At 38.4% G+C, this 22712-nt stretch overlaps 1 protein-coding gene across 1 annotated transcript in view; it reads left to right on the top strand.

Moving 5' to 3' along the window:
- Diaph3 (diaphanous related formin 3) overlaps positions 1-22712 on the top strand; it is a 475768-nt gene that overhangs the window by 91855 nt on the left and 361201 nt on the right. The window contains exon 5 of the mRNA XM_029469353.2: positions 11782-11912. Within this exon, the coding sequence (XP_029325213.1) occupies positions 11782-11912 (131 nt within the window). The remainder of the gene's footprint in view (positions 1-11781; positions 11913-22712) is intronic.

Here is a 22712-nt window from a genome sequence, read left to right as displayed (position 1 = left end):
AGGACCTGCTCTTCTGTGCTGATGCCTTCGGCACACCTGCAGCCCCACATCCATAGTTACCTCTGCTGAGTTTCCCAGGCAAGGTTTTGGGGCCCACTCTCCTGAGTGAGGTGCAGGGGCAGTTCTCCTGCTTACTTTAGGTGGCAAAGGGTCGGGTTTGGGGATAATAGCAGTGTATTTTAGAGCAGTCAGGATATCGTATCTCACAGACATACATTGAGTCATTTTCTTTAAGTATACGGCTGTGTATCAAGCACTGTTGTAGGCAGTAGATACTGTGATGAACAATGTTGACCAGGTGCCCCCTCCTTTGTGGCTTGAATGCTCCTGGTAGAGACAATCAGTAAATATGTAGTAATAGCAGATATGAGTGCAAAAGAGATCCTGTGGTTATCTTTAACTGTTACTATTTCTATTCAGCTTCCTCCTTAGTGTCTTAGCACTTTAGTAGAGGACATTTTCACGTGTTCCATCTAGGTGCATCTCCTTGTTTCTCCATGGGTCATCAGAGGTGTGCTTGTTTGCTTCAGATGTCAAGGTCCAGGAGGTATAGTCAATACGATGCAGAATCAGTGCCCAGCATAGCAGGAAACTGAAGATCCAGGAGGCTGTCCCCTAAGCATTTGGGAAACTCGCACAAGTTCTGCTGGTTTTATTTCTTCTGCAGTTTTCAACATGTAGTACACGTTAGATACGCAGCAAATGCATAGTGGACAGTGAGTACAATTTGTGCTTTAGACCAACAGTCCTTACATGGTCATTGTCAAAACTGGACTCCCAAAACTCCTTTAGATAATTATAAGTTCTTCTAGAACTCACAAATTAACAATTAAGTGGTGATAGTATATCTAGTAGAATTAATTAAGCAGGAATTGGAGGTGAAAATTGTGAGTATTAGAAATAGAGTTTGGAAGGAGAGCAGCCAGGTGTGGTACATAGCTGTGATCTCAACTCCAGACCCTGAAGCAGGGGGAAAGCCAGTGATACACAGTGTTTGTCTCAAAAAATAAGAGGAAGAGGGAGAAGGAAAAGGATATAGATGTGTTCAGGGGCAGGTAGGAGTTAAGCCTGTGTAGGAGTTAGGATGGTGTGACTCTTTCTCATAAAGATGTATACACATAGAGAAAGCCAGTCTGTGTTTATATGGATAAGATGCTGTCTTTTGTCTAGAGTGAAGCAGCCATTAAACAGGAAAGCAATAGGAAATGAAGTTGGAAAGGAGTAGTTTTGGAAAATGTTGAGATTTTGAAATAGTTCACAATAAAATGATTTTCTGTTGTTTGCTAGAAGATCTTTTGTGCCTGCCTACCAATAGGAATTTTCTGCCTGTTTTATCTTTTTATGGATTAAAAGAATTAATTGAGACAGGAGCCTCATGATACATTCTCAACTTGCCCTGCAGTTCTATTGCCTAGGCCACTCCTGAACTCAAATTACTTGTGCCTCAGAGTCCTGGGTGCTGGGATTGCGGGTGTGGGACGTCATATCTGATTTATGTTTTATCTTTTAAAATGCCTTGTGGATATAATATGTTTTTTGAACCATTCTTGTAATGTTAGTCCTTCTTGACTACATTTTAAGAATGTGAACAATTCATTGTTTCATAGAAATCTCCCTGAACTTACCTTCTTGGCTTTGTGTCTTCTGAGGCTCAAGTGTGCCTGCCTGGCAGGTGCTTGAGTGTGTTGACTGTATCTGTCTTTCTACAGTGAATTCCTGTTTACTATAGTTACTGTGATATTTGTGTATCCTGGATCCCTTGGTGTTGCAGCTTGGTTCCCAGCCCACAATGCTACTGAGAGGTGAAGGAACCTTTAGGATGTGGGTCCAAGTATAAAAAAAAAAAAAGACTGTGACTGTGCCTTGGAGGGAATACTGCCTCTCTCAGCCCCCTCCTCTTTATCTTTTACTTCTAGTCCCTGAGAAGTGAGCGGTTTCCTCTTCTATCATGTGCCTACAGAAACAAGACCAATTGATCACAGACTGAAATTTCTGAAACTTAGCCTAGATAATATACCTTCCTCTTTGACAATTGATTTAAGTCAGGCACGTATTATAATGACTAGGAAACTGACTAACCCCGCAGGTGAAGTTATTTCCTTAGTGTAGGATGAGGGGTATGTGCATTCCATCCGCATTCTGGCTACTCTGCTTTTTCTGTGTCCATTCTTCCCACTTTCATAACTTGTAATGTAGCTATGGTGTTCCTAAAATGCTCCAGCCATCTCACCTATCTGCCTTGTCGCCAATTAATGCCATTCTCCTGTCTAACCCCATTTCTCAAGACCTGATTTTGTGGGTTGGAGTTCATCAAGTGCTTGCTTTGTGAGATGGTTTGAATGAGGTGACTGCCATAGGCCGAGATTTTGAAGAGTTGCTCCCCAGTTGGTAGCTCTTTACGTAGTCTTATGAGGCACGGCCTTGCTGGAAGTATGTCACTAGGAGTGGGCTTTGAAGTTTCAAAAGATCCATGCCATTTTAAGTTCATTCCCTCTGCTTCCTCTCTCCTTTCTTCTTTGTTTTTTATGACAGCAGTACAAAGGCAACTAAGCACTTCGTAAGCTTGGAAAACGGGTTGATCTCAAGAGCACATAATAAAAAGCTGGACACAGTGGCCAGCGCTTGTAATTCCAGCATAAGGGAGGTGGAGACTGATTGAGACCTCAGACTCCCTGGGCAGCTAGTCTACCCTGTCTCAAAAAATTCAAGGGCCCGGAGAAATTACTTAGCAGTTATGAGCACTATTTTTCCAAAGGATCAGACTGTGTTACCCAGCACTCACATGGTAGTCTACAGTCCTTTGTATCTCTAGTACCAGAGCAGCTATCAACATCTTCTGTCTTTTGTGCACAGTGCCCATATGTGATACACAGAAATACATGCAGTACACTCATCCACATACAATTAAAATAGCTAAATATTAAAACAACAACCCAATCTAAACAGTCTCTGAGAGCAATACCCTAGGTTGTCTCTGACTTCCACAGGAGGTTTCTATGTGCACATATACCTGCACACACACTTGGGAGTCACACAGACTCAAGTACTCATATAGCAGATCTAGTTTTCCATCATATCTAGTAGGAAACTATTCACTGCCTTTATTTCTATATTATTATATAGTTTCATCTCAAAGCTATTGTATAAAATGACAATACTTTGTATATTCTGTTTTCTTTTTTGTTTTTGTTTTTGCTTGCAGAAGACTACATCCATATCTAGTCCTACTTTACAACCACTGGCTGCCCTTTCCCACCAATGGCATCTCATGGACAGACTTTCATTCTCTGCAGTACTCAGTATAATGGTGCATGGCAGATATATGTTCATATATATCTGTCTCTTTAGGTGGAAAATTGTGTTACACAGAGTACCTTAGAAATGATGAGTTTGGGCTGGAGAGATGGCTCAGCGGTTAAGAGTGCAGACTGCTCTTCTGAAGGTTGCAAGTTCAAATCCCAGCAACCACATGGTGGCTCACAACCATCTGTAATGAGATCTGATGCCTCTTCTGGGGTGTCTGAAGACAGCTACAGTGTACTTACATATAATAAATAAGTAAATCTTTAAAAAAAGATTAAAAAATGAATTCTTATTAAAAAAAAAAAGAAATGATGAGTTTGAAAGGATGTTAGAAGTCTACCAGTGTTAGATTGTCACGTTGTTCATTTTCTTAGATGAGACATAGTAGTTCACTAAATTTAGGTCTGTTAACCTCTCATTTACTTAAGGATTATTCTTATAATGTCTGTTCATAATCTGTTCCTAACAGATTTGGGGAAGTAAATACTGTAAGTTTTTGCTTTTCCCATATCACCTTGGTTGTGTGATAGATATTGGAACAAGAGTCTGGTGCTGGGCTCCATCTGCTTCTGATTTTGAAATTCAGTGTTTCCAGCTTATCTCCATCTTGCAGTCTGTGGGCCCAACCTTCCTTCTTGAGTTCTGATCTGTAAGTGCACTATAAGTGGCGTTCATTGCAAACAAGACGTTTAGAGTGATGGCGATAGAAGAGTATTCAAAATGTCTTTCAGTTTTGCAGCTGCAAGCATTCTGAAACCACAAAATACCTTTCTTACATAGAGAAGCTCTGACTTTCCTGTCTCCTAACTGGTTATGGTAGGATATGATTTAAGTATCATCATTTTCTCCTTAATGTATCTTCCTACACTAAACCTTTATTTTTTTTTAAAGTACTTATATCTAAGTACACTGTAGCTGCCTTCAGATGCACCAGAAGAGGGCGTCAGATCTCATTATGGATGGTTGTAATCTACCATGTGGTTGCTGGGATTTGAACTCAGGACTTTCAGAAGAGCAGTCGGTGCTCTTAACCACTGAGCCATCTCTCCGGCCCTCAACCTTTATTTTTATTACATAAAGAGTACTATAGAAAGTGTGTGACAGTTTTGTTTTTATCGTTAATGTGTATAGACATGCCTACACACATGCCCATGCACTACATGCAAGCAGTGTCTATGGAGGTCAAAGGTGGGTGTTGGATCCCTCACTCTGGAATTGCAAATGGTTGTGAGCTGTCAAGTGGTTGCTGGGCATCAGGTTTCAATCCTCTGAAAGAACCACTCTGCTCTGAACTACTGAACCATCACTACAACCTCTGTATTTGCATTAACAAATGTGCTTCCTCATAGAAACTCAGCTTTCTAGGGTGGTGGGTAGATAAGGGAGGCAGGTGGTTTCTTCTTAAATCAAGAAAAAGGAAGGGTGACTTGAGCTGTCAATGTTCCTGTGACACTTGTAAGTACAGCTCAGAATCACGGAGGCAAATAATTGCACAATTACCTGGAGGAACTGAAAGCAAATTGCCTAATTTTGAAGACTGGAACATCTGGTGTTTTCACAGCCCCTGTCCCCTTATAGTAAATGCCCAAAGAAGTTTTGTTGTGGTTTTCTTTTTTATATAAACGTAATCAACATAATAAAGAAGATAATGAACCAATGACTAAGAGTATCACTCCGGTATTCTATCTGCTCACGTGTGCCAAGCACATCTTTATTCTTCATTGAACCATCAAATAGAGGCTGGCAAATTAGAACAGCTATGTTTATTTAATCAACTCCTCCACCCCCATCCTCGGGCTCTTTTTGTCTTTAATCGCAGTGTTGCTCAGACGAAACTAAACATTTTTCCATTCTGAGCATGCTCAGAAGATGTCGAGTAGAGGCAAGTGGCTTATCTAACTCCATGTAAATTTGCCTTTTATTCAATCAGGAAATGCATGATATTCCACAATTTAACTTAATTTAACACACACACACAGAGAGAGAGAGAGAGAGAGGGGGGGGGGTGGGGAAGGAAGATTCATATTGATAACTTGCAATTTAATTCATTGACCCCTTCAATATGTTAATATACTAACTTGTTTATCCGACCTAAAATACCTTCAGTTTGGATTTACTGTATTTCTAGATTTCTGACTTTCTAAATTTTCATTTTTTCTCTTTCTTTTTTCTATGGAATTTTGAACAGTTCTGTGTGATTCCTTCTCTGCTAACTAATATACATTCTTTTATATACTTATTTGCTTAAAAATGTTCTTTCTGTAACCAAAAGCAAGTATAAATGGTTGCATGATGACTGAGCAGTTAAGGGCTTCTGCCTCCTTGTCTGATCAATATGATCCTCCGACTCACATGGTGAAGGGAGAGAACTTGGTCCTGCAAATTTCCCTCTGACTCCTGCCCGGCATCCCTCCTGTATTCCTGTATACATACATGCGTGTGTGTGTGTGTGTGTGTGTGTGTGTGTGTGTGTGTGTGTGTGTGTATGTATGTATGTATGTATGTAAAGAAATGGTAGGACTAAGGAGATAGCTCAGCAGGTAAGACATTTCCCGTGCACGTATGAAGTTGAGGAACCAAAGTTTGGATCCCCAGTGGCCACTTAAAAGCAAGGTAGACATGGTAGCACAGGGGTAGTCCTGTGCTAGTGCAGCAGAGACTGATGTAGACTGTATGTTGGGTGCTGGAATCAGTGCCTCACAGTCATCAAGGGGCCCTAATCGTGTTGATGATGGAGAACAATCAGGGAAGATGCTGAGAATGACTTTAGCTTGCACATTCATGTGCACAGACAGATGGGAACACTCAAGCACATTAGGACAAGTATACAAATAGGCAAAGAAATAAGCATACACATAGGGAAGAAATAAGTGTATTATTGAAGGTAATGACCAATGTAGGAAAACAAGTACAATATCAGTACTTATCCTGTAAGTACTGATAGTAAAAGGATAAAGTGTGTTGAATTTTTAAATATCGTATCAAATTAATATATAATTTTCTAAAATTAGTATTGGTTTGATAGGCTTTAACATTTTTCTTTGTGGAATATTTAGAAACCAAACAGGTACCTTTACTACTACTATTATTATTATTATTATTATTATTATTATTATTATTATTAGTCTTTTTACATTTCACTTGGTAATTCTAAAGTTTTAGCATGTGCTATTTTTTTTTTAAATTAGGTATTTATTTCATTCACATTTCCAATGCTATCCCAAAAGTCCCCCACACGCTCCCCCACCCACTCCCCCACCCACCCACTCCTACTTCTTGGCCCTGGCGTTCCCCTGTACTGAGGGAGATAAAGTTTGCACGACCAATGGGCCTCTCTTTTCACTGATGGCCGACTAGGCCATCTTCTGATACATATGCAGCTAGAGACATGAGCTCCGGGGGGGTACTGGTTAGTTCATATTGTTGTTCCACCTATAGGGTTGCAGATCCCTTTAGCTTCTTGGTTACTTTCTCTAGCTCCTCCATTGGGGGCCCTGTGATCCATCCACTAGCTGACTGTGAACATCCACTTCTGTGTTTGTTAGGCCCCGGCATAGTCTCACAAGAGACAGCTATATCTGGTTCCTTTTAGCAAAATCTAGTGTATCATTGCTAGTGTATGCAATGGTGTCAGCGTTTGGAAGCTGATTATGGGATAGGTTCCCGGATATGGCAGTCTCTAGATGGTCCATCCTTTCATCTCAGCTCCAAACTTTGTCTCTGTAACTCCTTCCATGGGTGTTTTGTTCCCAATTCTAAGGCGCAAAGTGTCCACACTTTGGTCTTCGTTTTTCTTGAGTTTCATGTGTTTAGCAAATTGTATCTTATATCTTGGGTATTCTAATTTTCTGGGCTAATATCCACTTATCAGTGAGTACATATTATGTGAGTTCTTTTGTGATTGGGTTACCTCACTCAGGATGATGCCCTCCAGGTCCATCTATTTGCCTAGGAATTTCATAAATTCATTGTTTTTAATAGCTGAGTAGTACTCCATTGTGTAAATGTACCACATTTGTTCCTCTTTCTCCACATTCTTGCCAGCATCTGCTGTCACCTGAATTTTTGATCTTAGCCATTCTGACTGGTGTGAGGTGGAATCTCAGGGTTGTTTTGATTTGCATTTCCCTGATGATTAAGGATGTTGAACATTACTTTAACTAATTTTAATCATGTGTATGGTGTGTCAGTGTGGGTAAGTGTATATGAGTGTAGCTATCTGTGGAGTTCAGAAGACAGTGATGATGGGTCTCCTGGAGCTGCAGTTACAGTTGCTTGTGAGGCACCTGATGTGGATGCTGACACCGAATTAAGTTCTCTGCAATAATATTCTGTGTTCTTAATAAACTGCTGAGCTACCTCTCCATCCCAACATGTGCTATTTTAAATATACAGGTAAACAGGTTTCCAGAGCTATAGGGCAGGGTTTTGTATATAATGGTGCTCATTAAATGTTTTATTTAACAAGGGAGATTCTTGTGAAATGTAGTTTGGGTGGTCAGTGAGCTCGTCTCTGGCACTTTTAGCTTCCATGTGTCTGTTTTGAGTCTGTATAAAACCATGTGAGGTTAACAGATTTCATTGTTCCTACAAGTTGATTTGAGTTGTAGATGTTTCGAAAATGAGTAATATATGCTGCTGAAATAGCTTAGTGTTTCTTTTGGTCAGTGACATTATACATGCTTAAAATCATTTAAAAATTCAAGAGAATTATTGCAATGCATTTGAATAATAGCATACATGGTAGTAGTTGTAATTATCCTCTTGGCAATGATGTGCTGACTACCCTTGTGGTGACTCTGCTATCTCCTTAAATTATTAACATAAACTCATTAAAATTATTCTTGGTATTGGGATATATATATATATATATGTATATGTATATATATGTATATATATATACACACACACACACACACACACATATGTAATTACGAAAATGTAAGACTGAAGGAACAGAGCCAGTTGACTTATTAGGTGTCCTAGAGGTAGATACATAAAGCTATGTAAGACACTGAAGAGTTGGACATTACATGTATTCTACTGATATCCATAGCTGCTTTCTTTTCCCTTCACTTTTACTGCTTTAAATTGGAAAGTAAGTGTCAAAGAGAAGGCCTTATTTTAATAAATAACTTTATTTCAGCCTATTTTTATTTGTCACCTAAGTTTTGATTTTTTGAATCTTTAGCAGTTATATATTTTGGATATGTATTTTTACCATTGACACTCTTTATAGATTTAACCATAGTTAAAAGACTAATGTATTAAGTACAGTAGAGAATGCTACATGGCGAATTCTGGGTATTTCCACTGTGGATTGAGGGCTATTTTAGTGAGGATAAGAGTGAGCAGCAATTGTGGAAGTATGTCTCAGGTCATTTAAGCAGGCATTTTAGAAGCCATCGTATGGAGCAGTATTAGGCCCACAGAGGTCAGGGACGAGTCCTTGCTGGTAGTTCCAGGTGCCATTTCCCTGCAGAGTTTGTATATATATCTAGACCAAGTATTTTCTCTTTATAATTTAAAAAACAAAGTCAACATTAAAGTGATAGCTTCTTCAAAGTTGTATAAAGAACCACTGAGTTTTTGTCAGAGGTGAGCAGGCCATTCCGTCACTATTTTCCACTGGTACCTAACTGTACATGTCTGTTTTGTCAGACATGGGATTCTGACTTACTGTACAAAGAAATGGTCTAGGCTAGTCAATTTGCCTTTTAGCTAAGCTGAGATGAAAGGAGGGAGGTCGTCAGGCAGGAACAAAAGGATCTGGTCAAGACAGGTCAAAGGAAATGGCTGCTATTACCTTTAATAGTCACTTAGCAAGAGTGAGACTGCTTGGGTTTAGACAAATAGCAAGGTAGGAGTATGAATAAAGGTGTGCTTATTACCTTTTATGCCCTTGGATCCCTTAGTAAAGAATATAAAAGGCATAAACTCTGTACTTTTCTCCATCTTGCATTTGGGATTTTAGAATAAATTTCACCAAGGGATTAAAATAGATTTAGAAATTACGTGGGATAAATATCCTTCTAATTTTTGTGATGTCAGGCAGACATCCTTATCTCACTAATGTGTTTTGATACCACAGGGGATAAAGCTTTTCAAGTATTTTCATCTTTATGGCTAATGGATTTCAAGATATGCGGCAGCATGTATCCTTCCCATCTTGCTCTACCCTCTGCTTCCTTTGAAGTTAGGTGAAATGAAAGGAACTCGAAACCTGGGTTGAGAAGGAGGCTTTTTCTTTCTTCACACATTTTTCCCTCCTCTCAATTTTATTTCCTTTATACTTTTATTTTTATTTTGGTAGGGAAGTTATTTTTTAAAATTAATTTACCAACTAGTTGGTTTCTTTCCTGTGCTTTATCTGAAATGTTTGTAAGTAAGCATTTGTTTCGGAATCTATTTTATGTAATACGGCTATTTTCTGTGTAATTGATTTCCTTTTCTATTATTTCCATTCTTTTATTTGCATTTTCTTGTAACCGCATTCATTCACTGAGGGCAGGCATCTTGCAAAGGACCTGTGAGTTAGTCAGAATGGACGGCTGCCCTACTAGGGGGCATCACCCAGAGATGTTAACCTTTGCTAGGAGTCTTCCTCAGTCCTAGGAGATTTGGCTTTTCTTCCTGTAACTACCAGTACCATTGTCTTTAATGACTTCCCTACAGAGATGATCTATCCAACACTTCACTTTGTTATCCCAGTCACCTTTAGAACTAATATGTAAAGGAGAAAATGAGCCTTTTCTTCTATTTTGAGAATAACTCTGAGATTTTAGATACAGTTATAGTGAGTAGATATAATGAGTGTTACACTATAGTGAGCTATAGTGAGTATGTAGTATTCTTTGATATCATCATGAACAAAAACGGTTTCCGTAAAAGTAATTTGTTTTTCATTCCTAGTTATATCTTATTGCATAATGCTTTGGCTAATTAATAAAGCAAAAGAAATAGACAAAAAAATACTACACTTTTTGACCTGTGTTTGTGCTCAATTCCTTTTCTTTGTACATCTAATCTCAGCGTTTTCCTTATTGTTACCTTGATGCCTTCCTTGGGTATTATGTTGTATGTCCATACTATTTGCAAGCTATTTTAGTGGCCTGGAAGCTTTCAGCCCCAGTGCTAGCTCTTTTGTTTCCTTAGACCTTAACTGCCCCAGATATGACAGAGGCCTTTGAAATCCCACCTGTGGGGCTTTCGGTGATCACTGTAGTGAAAATTGTATATCTGAGACTAGGCTTGTTTCTCCCATTTGCTTATTTTTCTCACTTATGTACTTACTATTTATAATACTCTGTGTGTGTGTGTATTTGGTAGTACTGGGGACTGTACCCAAAGGTGTGCTAGCCTTCTCAACAATTAAAACCGAGCTGATGTGCTCACATTTAGTAGTCATTTAATGTGTTTCAAGTAATGAAGGAATTCCAGGTCTTTCAACCCATATTTTATATACACTAGATTTTCCCAAAATCCCCCTTGTAAAATTAAGAGTATAGTGGGACATTACCAGTTTATTGTCTGTCTTTTTTCATCATCTGATTATTTTCTTTCTCTTTGTATATTCTTGTGCTTTTTGAAGTATTCAGTGTAATTTGTATGTGTGAGTGTGTGAGTGTGTGTGTGTGTATGTGTGTGTGTGTGCGCAATATTGAGTATGTGTAGATCAAGTAGAAAGGACCATTTGTGGGGAGGACTAAGCATGATCTTAAGGGGTGGGGTTGGGTATGATGGAACAATAGTGGTAAGAATGGGAAAGGAGAATAAAAAGATAGGTTTAAGTGGGAAGAAGAATAGTGTTGCAGGGCAGGAAAAGAGGTTGGTGAGGGATAAGTAATGTTAGGATGTTTGCAAAAGGATATCAGAATTGAGTTTTATGATTCGTACCCACTCCCCCACCCCCTTACTCTCACCCACCCACACACCACACACACTTACACCCCCCCCCCTACACTTTTTATTTTTCATATAAAAGTTTCCTTGGAGTTACTCTGCACAGGGCTTTATACTTATCGCAGAAGCTATAGATTTGCCTAATTTAAAATTAGGTTTGGTTACCTCCTATTGAATTGTTGGTCAGAGGATGTTTTGAGATTTGCAAATGATATTAAAAAGTACATTAAAGGTCTTGAGAATGAAAATAATTGTTTTTTTATTGAGTTCCAATAGTCAAATATGCCTAAATATTACTTTATTATGTTTCTAATAGTATGTACTTAATAACTCTATGACATGTTACATTTGAAAAAACAATTATTTTCAGTCTCAAAACAGTCAGTGTTCTTTTTAATATCATTTGTGAATAAAATTATGAATTTATAGCTTCTTCATTAGAATAACATCACCTCAAAATAGTAATTTTGTTAGTTGTATCTAGTTGTTACTAGGAAAGATGTGATGACTTTCATATTTTATAGATAATCTTCATGGAGCCTGAGTTAAAGAACTTTCTTCTTATTTGTTTTACAGGGAAGTCTTAGAAGTAGCCGACAGATCTCACCTCAGGAATTTATCCATGAGCTGAAAATGGATTACACAGACGAGAGACTCTTCACGTATCTGGAGTCACTCCGAGTATCATTGACCAGTAATCCTGTGAGGTAACTCATCTCTGGACATCACTGAAGCATATTACTTAATTGAGCAGACATCACCAATGCCAGTTTTATTTAGTCCAAATTCAAATAGCTGGTAGACATTACCAGTTTCTCAAGGGAAACCCCCAAAATGAAATGGCTACTACTGAAAACTTACACATGCAAGTAACATACAAGCTAAGCAGGGTGAATTATTTTTTTAGGAACACACACACACACACACACACTCCTATGTAACAAAAGAAGAAAGCCTTGAATTTGAAAGACAACAAAGGGGGGTTGGTCATGGGAGGGTGGGGGTGGGGATGAAAGGGAAGGAAGAAATGGTGCAATAATATAGTCTCAAACTAAAATAATTATTAGGAAAATAATATAAAATATATTCATAAACAAAAGGTCTCAGTGAGAAAATTATAACTGATGGACTTAAACAATTTTATAAAATTCTTAACAACTTGATTTGTGAAAGAACAATCATATAAAAGTTTATCAACTTAATATGAATAAGTTTTACTTTTATATTCTTAAAATGCATGCTGATTCTTATTTGACACAGCCTGGCATACCACTTGTTCATTATTTTCCTCTTTTGAAAATGCTGTCTTGTGTAGGGGCCATAGGTTAATGTTGCTATATTTAACAAATACAAGAAGGTAGGATGTCCAATCAAGTTAGAATTTTAAGCTTAGCAAGCAACCAAGCAACTAAGCAACCAACATACAAAACAAAACCAAAACAACAAAACTTATCTGAAATCCCAATTTAGCTGGGTGTCTTTTATGTGACATCCATACCATATCTATTTCTATAGATAAAATTTGCATGTTTTCAGGTTGGGCTACATTTTGTTGCCTTTGAGAAATTTTGAGAAGTATTGTGTTAAAAAAGTGACCCTATTTAAAATTTTGCTAGACTAAAAGACAGAATTCAGTTTTCATAGAGACTTTTTTGCTAACTCTGAGTTAGGTCGTTGTCTTAACCAGAATATTCTTGAAAAATCTTAATCAGTTGTCAGTAAATACTGAGTACTTGGAGCCTGACAATGCAACCGAGAAAGATGGGCATTCTCTTTTTGTTGTGTAAGGAGTAGTTGTTTTTGGATAGAGTGTATGTGTGCATATGTGTGTCCATAATACGCCTGAAGAAGTGGGAAGCCACGAAGGAGTGGCGCACTCGGTTGGTATTGGTATGAAGAATACCTTCCTTGAGGATTCTCTGAAAAGTCATTTTTTGGACATTTTCAGGTTGGACTATAAGAGGGGAAAGTCTTTGACCACAAAAATATTTGACACAAAAGCCTTAGGTTTTAAGACAGGGAGGTGAATAGCGACAAACCATCTCTGTTCTAGTGCAGTTTTATGGGTGTTTTCTTTTGGTGTGTTTGTTAAACTGTGACCTATGTGCAGCTGGGAGATGAAGGCTTTTCTGTGTGCTGTTCATGCTCTACATCAGTCTATTAAAAATGAGGGAAATGCATGAGGGAGTTGTTGATTGAAAAAAAATAAAGGGTGGTTTTCCTTTTGGGTTGTTCCAGACAGGGTTTCTCTATATAGCCCTGGCTGTCCTGGAACTCACTTTGTACACCAGGCTGGTCTCGAACTCAGAAATCTGCCTGCCTCTGCCTCCCAAGTGCTGTGATTAAAGGTGTGTGTCACCACTGCTGAGAAATTATATTCTGTATTCTCATTCAAAGAAAATTATTAAAATACCGTTAAATACTTGTAGAAGTTTTGTCCCCAGGTACAGAGATTTTTGTGATGTATTATTGCAATTCATTTTTTCTATGAAGTTCTTTTAAGTAAAAATAATTAATAGTCTAGATGGAGTGATCTTTCTGAAGAGAGTTTCCTTGATTATTCGTTCTCCCATTTTTTCAGTAGAGGACGGCCTTGTAACACTGCTGTATGTCCATGGCCAGCTCTTCGGGCTTTTCTCGTATGCTCTATCTATCCAGTCTGCCTGGAGAGTCAGCTTTCCACGCCTGCTTCTGTCCCCGCAGCATGTAGCGCATCCAGCTAAGCAACTCAGATCATTGTTAGCTGGCTGCTCTCAAGGGACAGTTAAGATTCCCTTCCTGGTGTGGTGGTGCTTTTTCTTGTTAGTTTAGAGCTGCTGTAGCTATCCTGGAACTTGCAATCTTCCTGCCTTGGGCTCCCAAGTTCTAAGATTATAAATGTTTGTCTTCACACAGCACTTAAAATTCTTCAATGCTACGGATAAAGTGCAGTGAACTGATCCATGGTTTTTCTATAATATTTTTTCAGAATTAGAATTTATTTAAACCAAATTTAGGGAAAACTAGCCTTTCTGCCATTTAAATTAGTCCTGCCTCCCCCAGCCGGGCCATGGAATTTCTCAGAGCTGCCCATCAAATTCTGAAACTGCTTGCCAAATATGAGCAATATTAGCCTTTCATCACCCAGATAGGGAAGTATGTGAAAACCAGGTATTAGAGACCAGCTCCTTTGCCTCATTTTTATGAAGATTTGATATGAAGTCTGTAAAGCTCTTTTGTTTGAGGAAGTTCATTGATTATTCAGTATTCTTTGTGACAGTTTGTAGCTAGTTTTGAACACTGGTGAAAAGATTTTTTCAAATTACCAAATATAACTTTCAGTGAATTTTGACAAAGCCAATAGTTCTGTTTGAGTGATTGAATACATTGTGTAAAAGCAAAAACAGATAGACACTAACATCATTATGATTGATTTCAAGCATTTATAGGTCTTACCCACTTATGAATATGTCAGATTAGCTATTGGATGCATCTTCGTTTTCTAATTTTGGTGCACCTGTCAAGGGGAAAATCTCTCTCTGATGAAAATCACTAATGAAGTCATTGTTTTTTGACCTTAGGGTTTTTTTTTTTTTGTATATACATTTTGCTTTTTCAGTTTTATAAGAGATGTTTTCTTATTTTTGCAGACATTTTCTTAGGCTATTTAATAGGTAGGTTTGATTGTCTTGATAAAACATTGACAAAATCATTTCAGTGAATTTTTTCAGGGAACTAGGCTTCCACCTAAACGAGTAGACATGTTTTTGTATATCATTACTTAGTATATCAAGTGTCAACTCCATAGTCCAGTTTGTCATCATTATTGGCTGTGTCTCCTTAGTGTTTCAAGCTGGTGGCAAGCAGTGTGCCTAGTGGGACCACTGTGACCTGAAGGAGCCTTTAGGACAAAGGTGTTGACGGCTCTAGTATGTTTGATCTGCTTTAATTTTTTAAAAGCAAAATATTAAAAAAAAATGGAAAGGACTGTTTACAGTTACAGTAAAATGTCTACCAACAGGGTTGGTTTATGGACTATTGTAGTCTTGAAAAGTTCATATCCCTAGACAAAGCATCGTCTACCTACCCTGTCCGAGGCACATTTTGTCCTGATATTTGAATTCACCATTTCTTTTCACATTTTCACATTCATGTAACTTGGTTTTTCTCACTGATTTTTAAAATGTATTTCCCTCGTGATTGTGAGTGACTTGTGCAGTGGGCACATGCAGACACAACCAATTGTGGAAGGTAGTGTCATCTCTGGGGTTGGTTCTCTCCTGGCAGCTCTTGGGATCTGGGGATCCCAAGCTCCTCTAATTGTGAAGCCATTTCACCAATCTAATGACTTGTCTTCCTTTCCGTTGTTGTTCCTGAAGTGGATTTCTCTTCTGCATACCCGTTCAGAGGTTTTGTCATTTTCTTCACTATCGCAGTTGTTACTTTTGCTAATGTTGGTATGTATAGCTGTGCATGCTTACGACAAGTAAGAATTTGTTTATAGTTTGATAATCTTTGTTCTTCACTGGTAGTTTTTTTTTTTTTTTGGTATTAACTTAAATATGCATTGGAATTACTATCCTGCACTTGCTTTTGAGTTTCCACATTGAACCCTCTGTTTACCTGCTACATGCTTGCTTTCCACATTTCCTTCTGTTCTTATGCCTCTTCTTTATCCTTATTTTGTATAGATTTTTGATTTCCTACTTAATTTTTCTTTTCTTTTCTTTTCTTTTTTTACTAAAATCATGAGTTCCTTCTGATTCTATAATAAACTGAAATTTGTTTTAACTGCATAAGTATGTAATTAAAAATAAAAAGAAATAAGTACTGATCTTTAGTTTTCTCTTGAGTTCAGGTATACTTGAATATCAGTGACTAATTTAGATACTAAGTTCAGTGATATTTTAATTGTAGCCTTTTCTTTTTTTTTTAATATTTTTTTATTAAGTATTTTCCTCAATTACATTTCTCCCAAAAGTCCCCCATACCCTCCCCCCCCCCACTTCTCTACCCACCCATTCCCATTTTTTGGCCCTGGCGTTCCCCTGTACTAGGGCATATAAAGTTTGCAAGTCCAGTGGGCCTCTCTTTCCAGTGATGGCCGACTAGGCCATCTTTTGATACATATGCAGCTATAATCAAGAGCTCCGGGGTACTGGTTAGTTCATAATGTTGTTCCACCCATAGGGTTGCAGATCCCTTTAGCTCCTTGGGTACTTTCTCTAGCTCCTCCATTGGGAGCCCTGTGATCCATCCACTAGCTGACTGTGAGCATCCACTTCTGTGTTTGTTAGGCCCCGGCATAGTCTCACAAGAGACAGCTCTATCTGGGATCTTTCAGCAAAATCTTGCTAGTGTATGCAATGGTGTCAGCGTTTGGAAGCTGATTATGGGGTGGATCCCTGGATATGGCAGTCTCTAGATGGTCCATTCTTTCGTCACAGCTCCAAACTTTGTCTCTGTAACTCCTTCCATGGGTGTTTTGTTCCCACTTCTAAGAAGGGGCACAGTGTCCCCACTTTGGTCTGCATTCTTCTTGAGTTTCATGCATTTAGCAAATTGTATCTTATATCTTGGGTATCCTAAGTTTTGGGCTAATATCCACTTAATCAGTGAGTACATATTGTGTGAGTTCCTTTGTGATTGTGTTACCTCACTCAGGATGATGCCCTCCAGGTCCATCCATTTGGCTAGGAATTTCATAAATTCATTCTTTTTAATAGCTGAGTAGTACTCCATTGTGTAAATGTACCACATTTTCTGTATCATTCCTCTGTTGAGGGGCATCTGGGTTCTTTCCAGCTTCTGGCTATTATAAATAAGGCTGCTATGAACATAATGGAGCATGTACCCTTCTTACCTGTTGGAACATCTTCTGGATATAAGCCCAGGAGAGGTATTGCAGGATCCTCCGGTAGTACTATGTCCAATTTTCTAAGGAACCGCCAGACTGATTTCCAGAGTGGTTGTACAAGTTTGCAATCCCACCAACAATGGAGGAGTGTTCTTCTTTCTCCACATTCTCACCAGCATCTGCTGTCATCTGAATTTTTGATCTTAGCTTTTCTGACTGGTGTGAGGTGGAATCCCAGGGTTGTTTTGATTTGCATTTCCCTGATGATTAAGGATGTTGAACATTTTTTCAGGTGCTTCTCTGCCATTCGGTATTCCTCAGGTGAGAATTCTTTGTTCAGTTCTGAGCCCCATTTTTTAATGGGGTTATTTGATTTTCTGGAGTCCACCTTCTTGAGTTTTGTATATATATTGGATATTAGTCCCCTATCTGATTTAGGATAGGTAAAGATCCTTTCCCAATATGTTGGTGGTCTCTTTGTCTTATTGACGGTGTCTTTTGCCTTGCAGAAGCTTTGCAGTTTCATGAGGTCCCATTTGTCAATTCTGAAAGCTTTACTACAGAGCAATTGTGATAAAAACTGCATGGTACTGGTATACTGGCAGACAAGTAGACCAATGGAATAGAATTGAAGACCCAGAAATGAACCCACACACCTATGGTCAGTTGATGTTCGACAAGGGAGCTAAAACCATCCAATGGAAGAAAGACAGCATTTTCAACAAATGGTGCTGGCACAACTGGTGGTTATCATGTAGAAGAATGCGAATCGATCCATTCCTATTTCCTTGTACTAAGGTCAAATCTAAGTGGATCAAGGATCTTCACATAAAACAGGAGACACTGAAACTTATAGAGGAGAAAGAGGTGAAAAGCCTTGAAGATATGGGCACAGGGGGAAAATTCCTGAATAGAACAATTGTAGCCTTTTCTTTTGAACAGTATCTGTAGATATTACTTCAGGTATCCTTAGGGTTCCTTAGGGTTTGTTGATGGTGATGTCTTTCTCTGACTAATTCTTGCTTGCAGTTTTATATACCTGTGCTTTGGAAGGGAGGGTCACGTGATGCAGAGGGCATGCTTCTTACGTATGTTTTCTTGGCATTTGCATATTTTCTCTTCTCTCTCTCTCTGAGAGTTTGGCCCCCATCTAAAGCACACTCCTTTATAGAACATCTGCTGTATCTCTCTTGGTTCTTTTCTATGTCCTTGATGTGAGAGTACTTTTCTAATGATAGAATTTACTTTTTAAGAGACTGTTTTAAGTTCTTTCAATAGTTTGTCTTTTCCAATTTTTTTTTTCTTTTTGAAAATCTCAGATATTTGCCCTTAAGATAGCCTTTTCCTATTTAGGATTCGTAAGTCCATCAGACCTGTTTCACTGTGTATACCTGTTTTCTAACTCTCCCATTTATACTTGCTATTTTTCCTCTCTACTGCATTATTTGTTCTGAGTTCTTAGAACCATTTTTCTTGAGTTTTCTTGGACTGTTTGGTGGCCACCTTACTGAAGATGTATGTCTTTGAGACCCCAGCATTTCCCAGTCTGTTTGGGCTCGATAGTGCACTCTAAATCACAGCTGTCTCACATAGGGCATTAGATTTCTGGAGCTTTATACATGTTCAGTGGATTAAAAGAGTATTGGGGCTCGCCTTTCTCTTTTACCCTCTGTATTTAGTTCTCATTTTAAATCACCCCGCCCCACCATCATGATGTTAATTGAATTGAGACAGATTCTCACCTTGTGGTTCAAACTGGTCTTGAAATGGAATCACTGCTGGAGTCACAGGGTGCCCCACCATGTTTGACTCGTAGATTTTACAACATAAGGAAACTTCTTCTTAACACTGTAGGTAGGAATTTCAAGTTGTATTTTAGTGAATGTTGGGAGGGCTATTGAGAACATGTCATTTAACACTAGAAAATAATAATGAATCTTAAACCGTATACTCATTAAGTCCTCATTTCTCTGAATGATGCATTAGAAAAGTGAAAACTGTGTTTGGTCCATAAATTTTTTAGGAACACTCACAGTAGCAAGTTGTTACTGATTTGTGTGTGTATTTCTGCTTTTTTAAATTATTTATTGTTATGCTGTTGTAGTAGTAACATAGATGCTTTATTATGTTACTCAGTATTCCCTTCTTATGAAAAGTATGCCCTAGGTAGTTTTTCTTCTAGTGATGTGTTTTAAATTTTTGAATTAAGATACAAGATGTGTATTTAAAAAAATACTAATGATAAAAAGCATCTGAGAAGAATATACCCATGTTTATGGTAGTGTCTGTAATGATTGCTTCTGAGATGATGTAGTAGAAGTTCCCTAGAAGAGACACATTTTTGTGTTCTTTTCCTGTGTTTCTCTGCCAGATCTTAGACTGCTTCTTTTGGTTAGCACAATAACTGCTAGTCACAGTGGTTATTTTTATTTAATTAATTAACATCAAATTAGAAAGTGCCACCTTTTTAATTGCTCGGGAGCCACATGTGAATAGTGGATGCTTTACGAGACAGTACATAGAGGCCATTTCTGTTAGGATGAGAATTTTATTAGACAGCACCCTCTAGGGAACTTAGGGCTTACGTGTGCCCTCTGACTACATTTACACAGTCTCCTTGGTTATCCCACCTCAGTGTCCAATACGATAATATTCTATGAAAGAAACAAATAGTGTTCCAAGAACAGTTCTAAAACCCTGGAGGGTAATTGGACATGGATATCAAGACGGCCCTGAGAGTAGAAAAGAGGAGTCTGGGGAGGTTGCCTTTGGCAAGAAGTCCTTTTTGAAGAATAAAGATTGAGTGGGCTTTCTATCAGTTATGAAGGGACAAAAAGAGGAGAAAGCAGGCATGCCTGCCAGGCAGGGATATAACTACAGTCCTTTGATGCCTTCAGAATGGCTGCTGAGAGCCAGGAATTAATATCCTAATAGTGATAGAAATGTCCCCTTAGGTAGGTTAAAAACATTAGTGCGATTCTTTTGTTTTGTTTTGTTTTTGAGAACTATTTTCCTCAGAGAGATGTGCCTACTTCTAAAAACATTTTAAAGAATTGTTTTATCAGTAGTAAAAAACTGTAATGTATGGTGCTGATATTTATCTTTGCCTTCTTATTTACACAGTGCCATGCATCTTAGAATATGCCTTTATTATTTATGTCAATTAATATTCAGGCTTCATAATTTTTATAGTACATATTACCTCTTATAAGGATATTTGTTGTTGATATCCTTTACTTTCAGACAGTTATGAAGTCCTTTCTAAAAGTCATTTAAATGAGTCAAATATTAATGACAACTGTGCTGGAAGAGAATGTATGTTAGTGTTTCCATGGAAACCCCATGAAGATCTCCTCCCTGCCCCATGCTGCTGCTTTTGCTCCCTTGGTAAGCTAAGTTTGAGACCCAAGAGGACTGAACGTTCTCCCCATGAGGAGGCTTCCTCTTTGTTTATTGTCATACAGCAGCTTTATTCTGACTTTATCAGCATAGCAAAATGTGTTTTAAATACTTGGTCTCTGAACTAACTTTACCTGTGCCTTAAAAGGTTTCACATTGAATGCAAACTTGACAATCAAAGTAGAGCACACTGGAAATTCTGCAATTGCTTTTAACAAATAAGTATGTATATTCTGTAGACAGTAAAATAGACCATTCAGCTCAATTTATACTTGACCCTAAAGCTCCTAGGAATACCTAATGGCAGAGAAGCACCTGAAAAAATGTTCAACATCCGTAATCATCAGGGAAATGCAAATCAAAACAACCCTGAGATTCCACCTCACACCAGTCAGAATGGCTAAGATCAAAAATTCAGGTGACAGCAGATGCTGGCGAGGATGTGGAGAAAGAGGAACATTCCTCCATTGTTGGTGGGATTGCAAGCTTGTACAACCACTCTGGAAATCAGTCTGGCGGTTCCTCAGAAAATTGGACATAGTACTACCGGAGGATCCTGCAATACCTCTCCTGGGCATATATCCAGAAGATGTCCCAACCGGTAAGAAGGACACATGCTCCACTATGTTCATAGCAGCCTTATTTATAATAGCCAGAAGCTGGAAAGAACCCAGATGCCCCTCAACAGAGGAATGGATACAGAAAATGTGGTACATTTACACAATGGAGTACTACTCAGCTATTAAAAAGAATGAATTTATGAAATTCCTAGCCAAATTGATGGACCTGGAGGGCATCATCTTGAGTGAGGTAACACAATCACAAAGGAACTCACACAATATGTACTCACTGATAAGTGGATATTAGCCCAAAACTTAGGATACCCAAGATATAAGATACAATTTGCTAAATGCATGAAACTCAAGAAGAATGCAGACCAAAGTGGGGACACTGTGCCCCTTCTTAGAAGTGGGAACAAAACACCCATGGAAGGAGTTACAGAGACAAAGTTTGGAGCTGTGATGAAAGGATGGACCATCTAGAGACTGCCATATCCAGGGATCCATCCCATAATCAGCTTCCAAACGCTGACACCATTGCATACACTAGCAAGATTTTGCTGAAAGGACCCAGATATAGCTGTCTCTTGTGAGACTATGCTGGGGCCAAACAAACACAGAAGTGGATGCTCACTGTTAGCTATTGAATGGATCACAGGGCTCCCAATGGAGAAGCTAGAGAAAGTACCCAAGGAGCTAAAGGGATCTGCAACCCTATAGTTGGAACAACATGATGAACTAACCAGTACCCCGGAGCTCTTGTCTCTAGCTGCATAAGTATCGAAAGATGGCCTAGTCGGCCATCACTGGAAAGAGAGGCCCACTGGACTTGCAAACTTTATATGCCCCAGTACAGGGGAATGCCAGGGCCAAAAGAATGGGAATGGGTGGGTAGGGAAGTGGGGGGCAGGGTATGGGGGACTTTTGGGATAGCATTGGAAATGTAATTGAGGAAAATATGTAATAAAAAAAAAAGAAAAAAAAGTAAAAAAAAAAAAGAATTGTAATATTTTCCTTGTGTATTGGAAGAACAAATACATATGTTTGTATCTACTTCCCAGTCTATTTTATATAAAACATAAATTGCTCTTTGGATGACCAAGATAGGCTTCTTTAAAGAAAAATACCATTAATACAACGTCAGTGACAATATAGCAGAGTTCAAAGCCTACATTTTTATGTCGTTACCAAATCTTTTGCATTGATTGAGAGGCATGGCATGTCTACATTGTGAGATGAAGTAGCCACTTCCACATGTGGTTATTGGGCATTTGAGAAGTGGGAGGTGTGGTTGAATTATAGATGACTGAGCTTGAACAATGAATATCTTAGTTGTTAGCTACATATAGTCAAGTAGAACCTTTAAATGAAAACTAAATATAACTTACTGTTGAAGAGACAGTAACAAAAGATATTGACCTTCAGGCATGAGATTCTCTGCTGTCTTACAGACACACTTGACGTAATTGTTTTCAGGCTAATTGTCTGTGCTTTCTTCTGTGGTTTAGTGTATTTGTAGTTACGTTGTGTAAAGGATTTAATGAAAACATTTGTCTTACTCCTCTCTCTCTCTCTCTCTCTCTCTCTCTCTCTCTCTCTCTCTGACTCTCTCTCACACACATACATGCCATCTATACATCAGAAGAAGCCTCACAGAGGTGAGCAGAACGTTGATAGTAGGAGGGAATTTTAGAGTTCAATTCAGAAAACAC

Source organism: Mus caroli, unplaced genomic scaffold (assembly GCF_978045245.1).
Source record: "Mus caroli unplaced genomic scaffold, Mus_caroli_1 scaffold_12, whole genome shotgun sequence".
NCBI lineage: Eukaryota > Metazoa > Chordata > Mammalia > Rodentia > Muridae > Mus > Mus caroli.
This window is presented reverse-complemented; position numbering and strand designations above follow the sequence as displayed.